This window comes from Leptodactylus fuscus, chromosome 6, assembly GCF_031893055.1.
Source record: "Leptodactylus fuscus isolate aLepFus1 chromosome 6, aLepFus1.hap2, whole genome shotgun sequence".
NCBI classification, from domain to species: Eukaryota; Metazoa; Chordata; class Amphibia; order Anura; family Leptodactylidae; genus Leptodactylus; species Leptodactylus fuscus.
The window spans coordinates 70,878,557-70,896,967 of NC_134270.1; the positions used below are offsets into that span (position 1 = coordinate 70,878,557).

Consider the following 18,411-nt stretch of genomic DNA (forward strand, 5'->3'; position numbering starts at 1 on the left):
TTAGTTACACCACTGATCTGAACCATTACTGTTCTTCCAGTCCCGTTATCTGCATTTCTTTCAGGCCAATGGTCACTTAGAAGTTCAGCCTGGAGTATGCCAATTGGGATTTACCAAGACTGTTGTTCATTCACATAGTATTTGGGCCCTAACTTGGTTGCTGTTATTGCCGGTCATGTTGAGTGATTTGTTTAGTTTTTCTAAAATTTATGCTTGGTTTGGTCAAAGATTACTCTATGGGCAGTGGAATGGAGGCTTCTGAACAAGAGTGTATCCCGGTATGTGAGGTCCCAAGAGGGTGGGGTGATTAGACACAGGCAGCTGAAGAAGGTCATAGGGGCTTGTTCCATAATTATGTGCATCGTATGAATATTCGATTAGATATCTTCCTCTCAGGCACACAGGATGGGATTGAAAGAGCATTATTATTGCTGGGTAGGGTCAGAGTTTGTTGTAGGAGCACAAAAACTACTCCTTGGTGGTGGAAAACTCTGGCTTGTGGTAGAAAGTCTATTACCTGACACATTTTCAGGCGATAATTTGGTAGTGGGATTATGCTGAAAAGACTATTCCTCCAAATGTGGAGGTACTTTCCGGACTCAGATTTGCAGCGCCAGCAAGTGTCGTAAACTGATAACTTTTTATGGAACAACCAATCTGGTGTGCGGTACCAGTGGGATAGCAACTTGAAATGGTTTTCCTGCAAACGGATACAGACTGAAGAGCCATGGGAGAAGCGGAGGATTCCTTGGACATCTTCGTTGGACAAGGAGACATGTAGGTCGAGCTCCCAACTAGAGAGATATGCCGGTTTGAAGGTTTGGGGCGGGGCTACATGGTGATGTAAGAGGACCGATGTCTTCCTAAGCATCCTTGTTTTGGAGAGTAGGGACATCTCAAAGGCGGTCAGAGACTTGCGGATACAGGAGGATGAGTTGAATTTTTCAATGACAAATCTCATGGAGGTACATTTAGTGAATTTCTATCTGGCCCTCATCTCCAATAAAGTCATGGTTTGTCATCATGTAGTAGTTTTTTGTCTTATTTTACTGACGCTGGTCTTTTTATATTTTCTACTTGAAGTCTTTTGGACCCAGCAGTTTACAGCACATCAGTTTATGACTGAAGGAATGGGGATCAAGGGAAGAAGGGGCCAGTTTGGGTTAATGCCATGGGGGAATAGGGTTATGGGTTGCGTCTGCATTGGATGGTTATGTAAAATAGTGTAGGGGGGCTTCTTAGAATTTTTATTCCTGGACACCCACCCTTTCCCTTACCGCTTTGATTTTGCAGGTATTATAGTGGGGACTATTATAACTGAGACTTTGTTGGCTGATTATAATGGAGTCTGACTGGCTATAATAATAGGGACATTGGCTGGTTATTATAAGGGACTGTGACTGGCAAATACTTTGTGAACTGTGGCTGGCAGTTATAGAGGTGACTGAGATCAGAAGATATAGTGGGAAATTTGACAAACAATTATAGAAAAATTGTGACTGATAATTCTAGAGGTAACTGTGGTTTGAAATATATGAGGTCAGCTGTTGGTTGACATTTGGGTGACAATCCACAGATAACCACAGAATTGCCAGCCAGCCTTTTTTGTTGTCTACCTGTGGGTCACCTATGAGTGAGAATTATGGGGACATTTATGGATCTATGCATGTTGATTTAGCACACACGTTCCATTTTTTGTAATGGTATTGTATAGAACACCCTTCTGTGGTTGTGGGCACTGGAAAAATGGAATTTGGAGATGTCTAAAAGAAAAAAAAATGTCCTCTAAATCTAAGTTGTGGGAGCATTAAAGAAGTCCTTTCATGTCCTCTAAGATTGTGAATGCTATATAGCGCTTCTAAGCTGACAAGGCACAGAATTCAGATTTATATGAATCTTTAAATGCTGTGATGTCAGAGAATACACAGTGATCTGTTTGTGTGGGGATTATTCCTATATTATGATGTCATTGCATGCGTTATCCATGTAGTGTGACACACACACACACACACACACACACACACATATATATATATATATATATATATATATATATATATATATATATCTTATCCCTGTAGTGCAACATTACTGTATACATTATCTCTGTACTGTGACATCACTGTGTGTAGTATTTTTTAACTGGAGTATTATGGTGCACTTTATCCTATACTGTAACATCACTGACATATTATCCCAGTATTGTGACATTACTACGTGCATTACTTCTGTTCTGTGACATCAATGTGTGCATTATCCTGGTACTGTGAAATAACTAGATATTATCTGTACTGTAAAATCACTATGTGTTATCCCAGTGTGCAAAGGAGACCAAAACAATCTTACACTTTGTTCTGATGATTAACCCTCTCAACACAGTAACATTACAGAATGGGTCTATAGCAGGCCTAATACACATAGATAATCTCATACTATATAGTACAATACAGAAGAATTTTAATATATGGTACCAGAGATCAAGTGATGCAAGGTTGAAGTCCTCTTGGGGGCAATAAAATATTTTTTTTTAGTTTAATGCCCTACGTTGTGGGAACACAGCTTTTGTATAACAGATTTTGTTGCAAAAGCCTGGAATGGATTGAGCAGAAAGGAGAAGTATAATTCTTCCTAGATATTTCCCATTCCTTCTGTAGCCATTCCTTGGTTTGGCTAGAAAAAATGCAGCAAAATGTGCAACAAAAAAGCTGTTTCCCTGATGTGGGGCCTCAGTCACTGACCAAACTACATAGGTATTACCTTGGATTGAAACATTGCCCTCTGATGAACAGTATGTGCATGGATTCTTGCAAGTCTAAGGGGGCATTCACACTACGTAACGCCAGCGTGTATCACAGCCGTACACGCCGGCGTTACAGCAGGGCTGCAGAACACTTCCCATTCACTTCAATGGGACTGCTCACAGTGAAAGAAGCAGCCCATTCATTTCTATGGGGAGCGCTCGCATGCTGGCTCCCATAGAAATGAATGGGAAGTGTTCTGCAGCCCTGCTGTAACGCCGGCGTGTACGGCTGTGATACACGCTGGCGTTACGTAGTGTGAATGCCCCCTTAAGGCTGCCTTCACATGATGTAAACGCGAGCTGATTTTGTCAAAATACACGTGTAAAAAATGTCATTGAAGTCAATGGGAGTCTGATTTTTACATGTGTATTTTTTACATGTGTATTTTGCCAAAATGAGCGAGCGTTTACTCCGTGTGAAGACTCCCTAAGACCACGGATAAGTAACGTGTTTTTTCAACATCCATTACATGTCCTTTTTTTCATACACAAATCAGTTTTTTAACTGACAGTGAATACCAATGTATCAATTTCACTGATGTCAAAAGTGGATAAGATAGATTGGGTAAAAAAAAAAAAGACCATTGTGGCTTTGCAAATCGCAGCATATCAATTATATCTACGGAAATGCTGGCAGCTTTCCCGTAGATATAATGCTAAGAGAAAGTCCGCAGAGGAAAACTCTGTGATTTTTCTCTTAAAAGCGCTGCGGAAAGAACCGCAATGCGTTCACGCAGCGGTTCTTTTCGCAGCGCTTTAACGCGGCGATTACGGCCCGTGGGGCCTTAGCCTAATAGTAGATTTTTTTTATGATTCCAATGTTTTCCTTTTCTTATGGAAATGTATACTACTACTACTACTACTACTACTACTACTACTAGGTTTGAAACATTATATTCTAATAATCTATAAAAATTTATACTGTGGAAAAACAAACTCATATGTTGGTGTGTATATATGGAGCTGTGCAGTGTGTATATATGGAGCAGTACTGTCTTTTACTGCCTCTCCCCATGGCCAGCAGTATATCTGTCCTAGTGCATGAACTTGGCCTTAGTACATTGCTCCTAATTCCCACTACTATGTGAGCTTCTGAGTGTGGGTGTAACCACATCATTTATTAGTGAGTGTCCACATGACCAAGGTTATTAATTAGCAATTTAGACAAGTGAGAAGACTCCTAGGCACATAGTTGCTGGTAGCTCTGCAGAGCTGGATTGTTCTTCTAGAGAGATGAGACACATACTATGGAGGAGTTTACTCAACATCTTATTTGTTGTCACTGCCAGATGTGCTGATAGTGAACCATCGCCTTTACTTCTGGACAGTAAGGTTCTTCACTCTTATCTATCTATCTAGAGTTGTATTCTACAGAGTTTCAGGCTTGGTTCACTTCTGTGTTCGGTATTCCCTTTGGGGAGTCCTCTTGGGGACCCCCGAATGGAATACCAAGCACATTACAAAGTTGTGAACAATGAAACCACACGGACCCCATGGATAATAATGGGGTCCGTGTGTTTTCTGTGCGATGTCCACATGAATCATGCAGAGAGAAAAGTGCTGCTTGAAGCCTATGGGGTCTGTGTGGTTTCATTGTTCACCACTTTTTACTATTTGGTATTCCATTTGGGGGTCTCCAAGCGGACTCCCCAAACGGAATACTGAACGCAGATGTGAATCAGGCCTTAGTGAGCGCCAGTGTACCATGTAAGGTTTGTTAATCTATAATGTTATCTTAAGCACGTTAGTAATGCTTTGAAGAAGAGGGGAAAAGCCCTCGCCTTATTCACACTCCAGTAATTTGTATCATTGTGTACCAAAAGCAGGAGAGGGTTAAAAAGGCAGTACAGGGGCCACATGGTGGCTCAGTGGTTAGCACTGCAGCCTTGCAGCGCTGGAGTCCTGGTGTTCAAATCCCGCCAAGGGCATAAAACCAGCAAGGAATTTGTATGTTCTCCCCGTGTTTGCATGGATTTCCATCCCATATTCCAAAAAATACATACTGATAGGGAAAAATATACATTGTGAGCTCTGTGTGGGGCTCACAATCTACATAAAAAAAAAAAAGGCAGTACAGGTACACCGCTCTCCATTAAACCTTATCTTAGTGGAGCCTTATTCTTACTGTTTGTGGCACAAATTAAGGGAGTATGCACATGGTGCACTTAAAACTGCATCAAAACTCCAATGAACAAAACTTCATTCAGCTTTGGGGTGTGTGTGTTTTTGTGTTTTTGAGTAGTTCCTTGATTCTACATGTGAAATGTTAAATGCGTTTCATGTGTTAAACTACAAAAGTGTACCAAAAACTATCTGCAGTGTGTTTGTTTTTTTTTGTCATTTTAATTGTGCTGTACACCATTCTTTGCAGAAAGGTAGCAGAAAGTAATATTGCGTTTTACAGTACCAGCAAAGTGAATGACATTCTGACTAACCGTATTTGCCCATTTTGGAAAACACATATCAATCTATAGAAACGCGAGTGTTTTCCTCATTGATTACAACAAAAATGCAATGAGCATGCTGTAAAAAAATGCAGTGTGTTTTTCCTGTGTTCGTGTCACTCTCTGTGCCAAAATCCGCCCGCTTGCAGAAAATGGAACCCATTGAAGTTAGCTTCATTTTTCTCTGTGTGAATGGACTCTTAGGGTTTGTGTACATGGAGTTTTTGGTGCTGATTTTGTAAAATGGTTAAGATTTTGACACTCGTCAAAATCCTTCTCAAAAAACCACCTCCCATGGAAATCAATGGGAGCCAGTCATTACCTTTTTCCACGAGCGGGAACAAACTGAAAAAAAAAAAAGAAGCGAGCTGCCCTTTCTTCAGGTGGATTCTGTGGCCGATTCAGCCTCGAACGGCCGCCTCGCGACACCACACTCCTGACTAGGCCCATTCATTTGGGCCTAATGCGGAGCGGAAAGCCGCCACTGTCAGGAGCGACGACAGTTGCAGCTAGCCGCAGAAGGCGCATTGTGGTCCGGATTATAATGTGGGAAGTGAGCGCTGCATACACAGCGATTGAAATAATAATTAATTATAAACCTTCCCTGCCTTCTCTCTGTGATCTCTGGCTGAGGTTACAGTTGGCTCCCTGTTTCAGCAGCTGCACAATCGTAGAACAAGGCAGCCACCTTCCAGATGTATATACACAATGGGTGGTCCAGAAATAAAATACCATTTGCTGTGCTGCTACAGTGAGTCGCCATGAGTAACATGCAGGGATGTATACTTGGTCTTGCCTTTTTTTTCATACCCTAAACGCCTCTTTTATTTTTTCTCCTTCTGCTTTCTGTAATGACTTCTCAGCATTAAAAGCCTCCAGCCCAGCTGTTTTGTATTAATCATTTTATGTTTTTGCAGACTATGAAATTTCACTTTTTTCCAAAGATCGAATTCTATCATCGGTCATCTGGTTGAAGCCACCTTATTGCATGTATGAGGCATGGATGCTGCAGGCATTAGATACATCAGTAGCCCCAAGGAGTACTTCACTGATAGAAGTGCAGGTCCAGATCATGGGTAAGTCGTGAATTACTTTATAGTGCCAATATATAACTTGTTGGCTATCCGAGTCCTGTTACAGATATTGCACACTGCCATATGATGGTTCTGTATAATCTTAATTACTTACCTACCTGGGCCATGTTTCTCCGCCCTCTTTGTTCCCTTTTTTGGATTGGATAAATAAATGTACTTCAAAAATACCAATATTTGTAATTCACTTTTCTCATCAAAGTACAAGGAGCATTGTGGAGTAGGGGACACTTAGTGGTTGCTATACAGGTGCTCATCCCCAAACACCCAAAAGGGTCGTAAACTATCCGGTCCCTATCTGTTTATAACAATGTATGTACGTCATTGGTGCATTTTAGACTTGTCTGTCAGATGGTTCGTGCTAATATTTTAATTTTAAAAAACCTGTTCTAGCCTATAGATATGCAAGCAAACTTTAACCTTTCAAAAGTAAACAGTGTTTTTTTTCTTAAAATGTTTGTTTAAAAAAAAAAAACAAAAAAACTTGGGATCTCTGTATATTGTGCTATGAAGCCCCTCCACATGCCGCAAGGCAGCAGGGATTCTATCGCAAGTTTGTGACGTCTGTGATAGCGCTTTGGCTTTTCTTTAAAAATATAGGGTCAGGGGACAATCGTACACATCACGGAGACTTACAAGTCATTCCTGCTCCGCTAGGGATTCTGGGTAAAAGAATATGCAAATCTATTCTCCAGGATGGAATTAGGAGAACAGGATGCTGCCCTCTATAGGGTGGTGTACAGAGTGCACTGTTCTCCTAATTCCATCCTGGAGAATAGATTTGCATACTTATATATATATATATATATATTTTTATTTTTTTTTTCTTCTCTCCTTTGTGTAAAAGAGGAATCAAGTGATTACTATGAAAGCCTTTTTGGTGTCTGGTCTTGTTTTATTTTCTCTATTTGGAATGCCTAGGGAATCTTCTAAAAGATTCAGAAACTCCTACGGTGAAGATAAAATTGTGACACGTGTAAATTTTACATTGTTTTGTTTCAGCATGCTGGCTTTTGTGTTCTGTCTGAGGTATGCTAAAGAAAGTGTCTTGCGTCTATAATGCACTAGTAGGGAAAGGGAGGTGTCCCCAAAACAAACAATTAAAATGTAACTTTTATTGGGATCTTTAAAAACTTGTCCCAACATCAGCCACACTGACAATACTATGTGACCCCTCCAGTAGATATGATCGGGAAACAACAAATAAATATCAAGGAATCAATATCCTCATGCAGTGCGGTCCACCTTTATCAACATCATCTCAAACGGTGTGGTGGAATTTACTCTGGTGTATGTTTAAGTCTCCCCATACACTACATCACAACCATAGGTAACAAAAGTGGGCCCACTATTCAAACAATTCCACAGGTAAGTTTTAGGGCTCGTTCACATGTGAACAAAGGGGCGCATTTTGACAGCGGATTTCGCTTCAAAATCCACCTTTTTACAATGGTGGTCTATGCAGACCGCCGGGCTTCTTTTTTTCCGCTAGCGGCGGGCTGCCGCTAGCAGAGAAAAGAAGCGACATGTCCTTTCTTCAGGCAAAAACCACGGTGCGCTGGACCGCGGCTTCCGCCTAGCGGCAGCACCCTCCTCTGTCGGCTCATTCATTTGAGCCAACATAGGAGGGGAAAGCCGCGACTGCGATGGTCGTGGCAGGCGTTTGTTTTGTTTTTTTTTAAACTATTATGCTTGTTTGTCATCTTGTTTATTTATAGCACTGAATCCCTTTGGGTCTTCATTAACTTAACTTGTATGGTACTTTGTGTATGCTTTTTAGGCTAAGGCCCCATGTGGTGTGCTGTGGGATAAACCACAGTGGCAACACACCATGGTTCTTCCTACAGCGCTATGCACATAAAGTTCATAGGTTTCCTCGCACAGGCTTCCTCAGATCCCAAAGGAATTTTTGTTTTTGTATATTATCATAGATATATGATATGCATGTATTTTTTAAATCTTTATATTTTCTGGTCACAATGTATTTAAGGCCCCTAAATGCCACTATTTTACTGTAAAGTTTGGGAGACATTTTGAAGTTGTCACTCCATCTACTAGTGGAATTGGTGACTACTATGTGGCTATCCATGGTCCTAAACCTAGAATAAGTTGCTGTTTTTAAAGAAATATTACCTGGTATACTCGGGTCTCATTCAAACCCAAGTATGTACCTAAATCGAACAAATGATTCTGCGTGTAATGCCTGGTCTCTGATCTGCTAAAGTGAACTTTTTTACTCTCTAACCCAGGAATCAATGAAACGTACGTTGTTCCGGACAGATTCAATATGCCACAGTGCAGAACAATGTTTGCAGATCCTTCACCTGCAGAACAATATGTGTTTCAAGTGGGACCAGATATAAGTAATCTGAAAGGCGACCAAGTTATTAAAATTCTTCCTGGGACTACTTACATGTAAGTGAGCTATAATAACTGTTCTCATGAGTAGTACAACTTTCAGAGTTTCTAGCAGGATTAGTTCTTTAAGCCAACTGCAGTTATGCCTGTACTGTTACATCAAAACTGACTATCTATTAAGTATAAGGAAAATGTTCGTTCCTGTACCGTGTTAGCCAGTGCGTTGGAAATATAAAAAAAAAAAAAAGTTGATACCTTTTTAATGGCTAACTCATAATGACAGATTACGACGTTTCGGAACCTCTCGGGTCCTTTATCAAGTAAATTTAAAACATTTCTGAAGGATGCATATTTATATACAGAGAGGGCACATAGGGTGTTAGAATCCCAGGAGGAGGGGGAGGGGGGGTTGTTAGTAATTGGTAGAGACAATGTAAACAATTACAGGTCCTTATCAGTTCACAAGTTTCTGTAACGTGACATAAAACCATGTGACAAATTTAACCCCCTCTCCAGTGTTTGGAGCAGGGTCATAAGTTTACACTCATGAATGCGTCGTTCTCTCTTTGACCTGAAATTCCCTCCCAAAACTAAAACTTTCATGTGATCAGTCATATTATGATCCTCATTGCAGAAATGTTTTGATACGGGAAGGTCCATTCTTAGTTCTTTAATTGTATGGCGATGTGAGCTCATCCGCATTCTAAGCTGCTGTCCGGTCTCTCCAACATACAGATTATCAGTGGAACATTTGATGCATGTTATTAAATACACTACATTGGGTGTGCTGCAGGTGAACATACCTGAGATTTTATATTCTCTGTTAGTTTGGTATCTCTATCCTGTCAGTGGTAAGTATGTGTGGACAGGTTTTGCACCTAACCTGTCTGCATGGACACCTTGGAGGCCTCAGAAACACATTCTTGAGGCAGGGTTACAATCCAAGAACAATTGTTAACCAAATCACCAGGGCCACCAGAATACCAAGTTCGGATTTATTAAGATACAATACCAAAAAGGAAAACAATTGGGTGCCCCTGGTTGTCACACCTGGAGACGCTAAGAGGTATCACACGCAAACTACATCCACTACTACAAAAAGACAACCGTCTAAAATCCATATTTCCAGATCCCCCTCTACTGTGCTACAGACAGCCACCAAACCTCAGGAATATGGTTGTCAGCAGCTCACTGTCACCTCCAACTAACACAGGAACATTTCCATGCAGACAGGTTAGGTGCAAAACCTGTCCGCACATACTGACCACTGACAGGATAGAGATACCAAACTCTAACAGCGCATATCAAATCTGAGGTACGTTCACCTGCAGCACACCCAATGTAGTGTATTTAATAATATGCATCAAATGTTCCACTGATGATCTGTATGTTGGAGAGACCGGACAGCAGCTTAGAATGCGGATGAATTCACATCGCTATACAATTAAAGAATGAAGAATGGACCTTCCCGTATCAAAACATTTCTGCAATGAGGATCATAATATGACTGATCACATGAAAGTTTTAGTTTTGGGAGGGAATTTCAGATCAAAGAGAGAACGACGCATTCATTAGTGTAAATTTATGACCCTGCTCCAAACACTGGAGAGGGGGTTAAATTAGTCACATGGTTTTATGTCACTTTACAGAAACCTGTGAATTGATAAGGACCTCTAAGTGTTTACATTGTCTCTACCAATTACTAACAACCCCCCTCCCCCTCCTCCTGGGATTCTAACACCCTATGTGCCCTCTCTGTATATAAATATGCATCCTTCAAAAATGTTTTAAATTTACTTGATAAAGGACTCGAGAGGTTCCGAAACGTCGTAATCTGTCATCATTATGAGTTAGCCATTAAAAAGGTATCAACTACTGAAGACTATCAAGTTTTTATATATATATATATATATATATATATATAATCTATTTTTAAGGAAATCTGCACTTACCAGGATTATTGGCCTTTGAAGGGGGTTATATCTTGGACTTAAGCCTAGCACAGTATCTTGGCCAATTAATTGTAACAGTAGATTAACTCAGATTTGGGTGGTGGTTATAATCTTACAAGCAACTGGTTTGGTAAGACTCTCTGCACACATCAATATTTTGGTCAGTATTTTGCCTCAGTTTTTGTAAGTGAAAACCAGGAGCAGACTAAGGCCGTGTTCAACATCTGCGTTCGGTATACTGCAAGAAGTACTTTTCTCTGCATGATTCATGTGGACACTGTGCGGAAAACACATGGACCCCATTATAGTCTATGCGGTCAGTGTGGTTTCATTGCGCACCGCTTCTTAATGAGTTTGGGTGGCCCCCAAGGAGAATACTGAATGCAGATGTGAACCAGGCCTAAGAACACAGAACAAGTGTAAATCGTATTCTATTTTTTTTTTTTTTTTTTTTTAGTCTCCTGGGTTTGGCTCACAATCTCTCAAGTAAAACTGTGAATAAACATAGGGACTTGGTGTCTCCTTCTGGCCAGTTCCAGTGGTCTTCACCAGTCTCTGTAGTGTCCAGCTGTCATTGCACACCTACTATCAGGTCTGTCAGTTTCTCAGGTGCTGATTATGTCTTTGGCCTATTTGTTTCAGGTGCCCCTCTTGAGTATCTCCACTCACTTCTGTAGGCTGGTGCACTTCATAAACCACTGTACCGTGGGATGGTGCACGAATTGGGCAGAAAATGCACAGAGAAAATCGCTGCTTGCGGAACTTTTCTCTATGCATTTTAAAGTGGAATGAGGAATGGGATCCCCAGACAGAGACCAAGCGCAGGTGTGAATCTAGCCTTAGAAATAAAAGAAACAAACAGTTACCGGCCGCGCACTTGCGTAACTATCACATAGCCAGTTAAGCGCACAACCCTTTAAAGGTTTTTTTTTTCCAATCATTTTGTTATAATATTTACAAAGTTAGTGGTGAATCCTCTTTAACATTCACTCTTTGTGATCTGCTGACGTTTGTGTTGACGTCAGCAGGGCAATCCCCTCAGACGAAATTTTGCAGTAACCTTACAATACCATTTAAAAGTTTGTATTAAGCCAATTTGTGTTATCTGCTAGTTATGTTCTGTGGCATCTGATGACCAGGTTTGGTCTTGTCACCTTTTGATCAGTTTCTTAACTAACGCCTAAAAATAAAAATCTTCCTCATTGATTTCCCTAGTTCTAATTTGGAGTTTGATTCTCCGGCATGTGTATTGATCTTCATGCTGATACTTTACACCCTACTCCCCGCTTATTATAGATTCCGCGTCTAATTAGCATGCCGCATATGGCCCATACACTCTCAGCAGCCATCTCCTGTTTGCTCTGTCTGGACTTGAAGATATTGATGCGTTTTGTGTTTTATTTTATTTTTTTTTTCTTTTAGGATACGTTTTGTATTGTATAACGCTGATAAACAGTATGCTTACACAAACTGGTCACAGGCCTTCAAGACCAGAGGTGAGTGAATGCTCTGCTGTATACCAAGCTTTGATAGGGAAATTTGACAAGGAAGTTTTGAGAATTGAAGTATGTGTTATATGGTGGTGTTTCTGAAGCCTGTCCATCATATACATATTCTGCCTTATGGACTATGAAGGACACCATAGTAGAGATGTGTGTCTATTCTATTATTGGCCACAAATGCATAATCCTAAACCATTTACTTTGTCCATGCCCTCATTCAGTATCCCAATATTTTTGGACTCCCTAGAAGTTAAAGGGGTTGTGCACTTTCAGACCAATATTGAGAGACAAATGTTATGCAGTGGAGTAACGACCGTGGTAGCAGGGATAGCAGCTGCCACAGGGCCCGGGCCATTAGGGGGCCAGGTGACAGCCACTACCCCTGCGTGATTTTTTTCCTTAATAGGCCGTTACCGACTGGAGATACTTCAGCCGGTAACAGGCCCCAGGGCCGACGTTTGGGGGGGGGGGGCAAACTGGGCAATTTCCCAAGGTCCCCGCACCTTCAGGGGCCCCATACTTTACCTACCATAAGGAGAAGATCGGCAGCAGAGAAATGATCTACAGACGCTGGGGCTGCCGATCGCTTCTTGTAAAGTTTCCTGCACACAGCACCTTCCTGTGCCACCCCTCCCCCTCCTCAGCATCTGAGTGTGAGAGGAGAAGTCGATGTAGCTGCTCTCTTCACTGCCAGACAGCTGCACAGAAGTTTCCTCCATGTCCTGGGCACCCAGCCATTCAGCCACATGTAAGTATATTTTGAGGTAAAATATGTATAAACGTGTGTGTTTACATTGCGTCTTACATACTGTGTGAGTCCTGTATGTGTGTAGATAGGTGTGTATATGTTGTATATGACTGTGTGAATATATGTGCAAGTACAGTATATACCGCATATCAATGTCTATTTGTCTATCTGTTTTTGCTTTTATACATGTCTACCATTATACATACTAGAATTGTATTTTATAATGTGATACTTAGGCCCGGTTCACATCTGCTCAGGTTTCCATTCGTGGAGTCTGCTTGGGAACCCCCCAAACGGAAACCTATTGGCATTAAAAAGAGGTTACTTTCAGGGTCTCCAATTATTATACTCTGGGCATATAGGGCATAATAGAGCATGCAGGAATGCGGCGGGGGGAGGGGGGTGTTGGTCGGTCAAGGTCTTTGGTGTCGGTCAGGAAGGGGGGGGGCGCATGTCAAAAATTTGCCACGGGGCCCCGCCATTCCTAGTTACGCCACTGATGTTATGGTTTGTATAATAAAAAGTTCTACAATTTTCCAATATACTTTCTGTACCAATTCCTCACAGTTTTCTAGATCTCTGCTTGCTGTCATTCATTCTGTTACTTCTAGTGGATAAAAGTCTGACCATGGTCATGTGATTTACGGTCCATGGTCATGTGATTTACGGTCCATGGTCATGTGATGAGCACACAGGTGCTGCTCTTTATAGTCACAGCACAGTAATAAGACAGCTGCCTGGTAATTATCTGTGCACCTGTGTGCTCATCACATGACCATGGACCGTAAATCACATGACCATGGTCAGACGTTTATCTGCTAGAAGTAACAGAATGAATGACAACAAGCAGAGATCTAGAAAACCGTGAGGAATTGATAAAGTATATTGGAAAATTATATATCTTTTTATTGTACAAACAATAACATTTGTCTCTTAATATTGGTCTGAAAGTGGCCAACCCCTTTAACTATGAATTTGTTGTTTGTACTTCTTATTGCCAAGTTCATTGTTGGTTGACAGATGTGTTTCTGCTTGTTCTCTAGATCTACCTCCAAACCCGAGAGAGATGCTTGCCTACTTTCAAGGACGTTCCGGAGGAATGGTGGTCATCACGGTGTTGCTCAGTATCTCCATTTTCTTGCTACTCATCGGCATTGCTGTTACTTATGGAATACAAAAATAGTCTCTCTTGGTATTTTGGTCACAGGAGTTCACTAGTCTGCACTAAATATGTAGAAAACCTGTTATGATGTTATATATCTTGTATGTAATTGCTTTTTAACCGATTGAAAAACAGTAAGACTTGCTAGAAATAATTTTCTCCCCTTTTTGAAGCCTGGGGAAGAACCCTTTCCATTCTCTTCTGACCATTGTCCTCTGTGTCACCTGTTTTAATAAAATATTCTAATCCTCCAGCACACTACATTAGTCTTATATCCTGTACTGTTGTATTGTATTGAGTTTGCATTTTGAAGAACAGCTCAAAGTGTGGGAAAATACCAGTTTGCACCGTCTCTAGGAAACCAAACTTTAATTGCGGTTACTCAGTATTTTTTTGTCCAGTGTATATATAGAGGATAAATCCCAAATTTATTTTTAAAGTTTTGGGGTTAATTTACATCACCCAACTAGCAGGTCAAATGTTCACATGTGAAACTGCACCAGATACTATGTGTGAATCCAGTCTTGTAGAACTCAAGATAAACAATGTTACCCAAGGAACACTCAGATTGATGCAGGTTAACTGCCATAGAATTGCCACTGCCATTGACAGTAGATGTGGATTCGATTTGGTTAAACTCCTTCACTATTCTGCACTATTCAGCAACTTTCAGGAAAATACAGTGCTGAATTTCTGTGCATAGCCCTGTAAGGTGCTATTTAAGCTGTTCTTCCATTAGTCCAAGGAATGGTTACATAGATGATTAGGGGAGAGACCCAGTCACTGTTCACACTGCACATGTGAATTGACTGAGGCATGGCCTTAACACAGTTTGACATGGCTTGGTTTATTTGACAGACATTACCCATTGTTACTTGAGATGTATTATACTGTATATTGTACTGTGTAATAAGATCTTTGAGTTACTTGAGCTGGTTCAGGTCATTGCCTTCTGACACTATTCAGACCGTATCGCACAATGGGTCTCCAAAGACACAACGGTGTTGTATCATGGGTGAAGTTGTGTGTTGCTCTCCCAATGGTGCCACCCACTATATCCAGGCTGCCCATGCCAAGGAAGGGGCATAATATTTAAGATCTGTTTTCATGCTGGGTAGAGGGGAAAAAGGTGAGGAGACTTTGCAGTAGATGAGGAAGGAGCACTTACCTGCTCAAAGGGTGGCTTGCAGATACCTTGGAAATCAGCTAGTAGCCCCTCCCCCAGAAGCAGAGTACCAGCAAATATCCTGTTGGTGATGACACAGCCTTTAGGAGGTGAGCGTTTCATCCCCTACACCGGCATAAACCTAGTATCTGTTGCTGGGGATAAATTAAACATACATGGAAAAACAGCACAAGCAGTAAATATTTAGAAACTGGAAGACCAGCTTAGTTCACAAGTGAAAAAAAGACTAGCTGATTTTGGCACTGATTTTTCAGCGTCGCTTTTTTTGGACACTGTTTTTTTTGCATTGGACGTTGTTTTTGACGCTTTTACGGTCGCTGTTTTTTGTTTTTTTTTTTTTTTTTTTGCACTACAAAAAAGTACATGATAAAAAAACGCTAGTGGTTTCGGTCACTGCTTATTTTTGCAGCTGTTTTGGCAAAAACAATCAAAAACCGCTAGCGTTTTTATTTCAGCGCCCCATAGACTCCAATTCATTTTTTCAGGCGTTAAACGCCTGAAGAAAGGTCATGTCGCTTCTTTTTCTGCTAGCAAGCTAGCAGAAAAAAAAAAGCGAGCGATTCACATAGGGCTACATTTTATGGAGGCTGATTTTGAAACAAAATCAGCTGTCAAAATCAGCCTCCATGTCCCCGTGTGAACTAGCCCTTATTAATGCTAAAAGGCACATCTCTATAAGTGGATAAAGTACTTCAAACCAACTAAATAGAAACAAAAAAGAAAGGCGAAGCACAGAAGAAGGAAAATGTATAAAATACTGTACTTTATTGAAACATAATAAAAAGGGGGGACACAACACATGAGAATAAATAAGGGCCAAGGAGGAAGGTACAGCTGTACAATCACAGTGCAACACCAGGGGTATAGGGATGAGAACATACACACATCAATGTCAATAAGTAGATCTACGTCAAAAAAGTATTATAAAAGTGTACAAGCAATTAGATCAAGAATCTGTGTGTGTGTAAATAATGTTATCCCATAATAATAATGGTAGCATGTAAGCCAGAAAGAGTGACCCAGTGTCGCATCCTAAGAGCAGCTGCACGTCCAGGGAGAGAGAAAGGTAATACAAGTGTAAGTATATAGCATTACATACCCATGGTGCATCCAGACACTGTACCTACAGCCAGCAGAAGGCCCACCCCGACGTGCGTTTCAGCATACGTGCCTTTATTAAGGGGTCATTGTATAAGCAGCCATTTTCTTGTGGCCATCTTGTGGCCTTTGCCCTAGACATAGAAGTTAGAAGCCAACCCCCAGAAGAAGACGCGAAGACGACCCGTTTCTTAAGAAGATGGAGGCGGCGCTAGAGAGTTCTCTCGCAGCATTGGGGATGACCCAGCGCTGTTTGAGTGCTGGGGCCCGCTTCCAGTGCTGCGAGAGAACTCCTTTGCATACCGGCGAAAACTGGGAAACAGCGCGGAGAAGACCTCTAAAGGTAGAAGACGAATAGCCTTTCTTAAGGCTATTCCTACGTGATAAGCAGAAAAAATTCAGTTTAAATGATAGGATCCCTTTAACACTACTGACTAGAGATGAGCGAGTAGTACTCGATCAAATATTACGGTATTCGAAATACTTGTACTCGGTCGAAAACCATGCAGTAAACGCTGGTAGGTTAGCTCAGCTCATTCCGAGCCGTACACGCGAGCACTTCCCATTCACCTCAATGGGAGCGCTCGTAGTGAAAAAAAGCAGCCCATTCATTTAAATGGGGAGCGCTCGTATGCTGGCTCCCATTGAAATGAATGGGATCTGCTTAATAGGCGCTGATTTTGAACATGTTTTAACGTTCAGAATCAGGCAGCGTATCAGTAGTGTGAATGCACCCGTACAAGGCTCAACTCACCTCAAGGGACTCAATCTTTGCTGCTACAAGGCTCACCTCACCCCAAGGGCCTGAAGCTAAGTTGGGGAGGGCTCACCCCAAGGGCCTGAAAAGTAATTTTTTGTATGGCTCAGCTTAAGGGCCTCTAACTTAATTTGGAAGGACTCACCTCAAGGGCCACAAAAGTAATTTTGGAGGTCTCACCACATCACGCACACTTATGCCTATGCCATCTGTGGTTGTCATGGGCAACGTGATTTAAATGGGTGCTTGCTAATGTTTCTTTAGCTTAAAATTTGTCTTTCTGTCCATACTAATGTAGAGGAAAGAAGGTTTCCAAGTATTTTTCCGCTTTCCATACTAGAGGTTCTATTGAGTTTGGAGTGTCTAGTTGATAGGCTGTGATAGTGGCGTAATATTGGGACTTCCCCTACTGTCTCAGTTGCATTCCAGAGGTGTTGGCATCATTTCCTGAGGTGTCATTGTGGACTTGGTGACTCCAATTGGTCGAATTTTGATTTCCCTGAAATGAGCATTTTTTCCCCATAACTATATATAATATTCAATCGAATAGTCGAATATTGAGGACTACTTGAATCAAATTTTCGAATATTTCACTACTTGCTCATCTCTACTACTGACTAATCTCCCTTTATACATATACTCAAATATATTAGTGTCAAGGTGCTGCTGGAGGATTCCTATTGGAGTAGGAAAGAAGAAGGAATTGAGAAAGGATAAATGATTATATTGATACAGATTTCAGATCTTATGTATAAGATGGCCTGAGGTACATGTGAGGACATGAGATAACACAATAGAGCAGCTAACTGCTGTAATATTCTGCACTGCAAGTACCATCTGCCTTTCTGCTCTGGGCCCATGGGACCATGAATCCAGGATGTCGGTATCCATAACAGGTTCATGTTGGGAGTGTCTGATGCACATTCTTTTCTGTAGTCTGGGAGGGGTAGTAGGTGAAAACACCTGTATACAGGCTTTGCTCTAGTCAACAACTGACTACACAAAGAAGAAGCCTGAGGCATCAACTAGGTAAGTTTGCCTCATAAATTAGCTTATCTTTATGGTTGTACCTGTTGGCAATGATGCACCTACTAAATTCTAGCAAAACCTGTAAATGGGCCTCAACTTACTGTGTATTTCTAATGCTGGAGTGTTCTGTGGATACTGCTACCTCAATGACGTCCTTCACATGCTGGTAGTAATATGACTGGTCTGGTAGAGTGCTGTGCTTCTAATAATGGGACCACAATGCAAAGTGGGAACTTAGCATTGTATTACTTTAAGGGCAGGCTTTGGATCTAATGCGTCCCCCT

The 18,411-nt window shown here is 41.3% G+C and overlaps 1 protein-coding gene across 1 annotated transcript; it reads left to right on the forward strand.

The window, feature by feature from the left end:
• Positions 1–236: 236 nt before the first annotated feature.
• LOC142210009 (uroplakin-2-like) lies at positions 237–14,078 on the forward strand. The gene is made up of 6 exons (XM_075279040.1): positions 237–278; positions 3,965–4,127; positions 6,162–6,320; positions 8,585–8,750; positions 12,068–12,141; positions 13,939–14,078. The coding sequence occupies exons 1-6, from the start codon at positions 237–239 to the stop codon at positions 14,076–14,078; spliced, it is 744 nt and encodes a 247-aa protein (XP_075135141.1).
• The last annotated feature ends 4,333 nt before the right edge of the window (positions 14,079–18,411 follow it).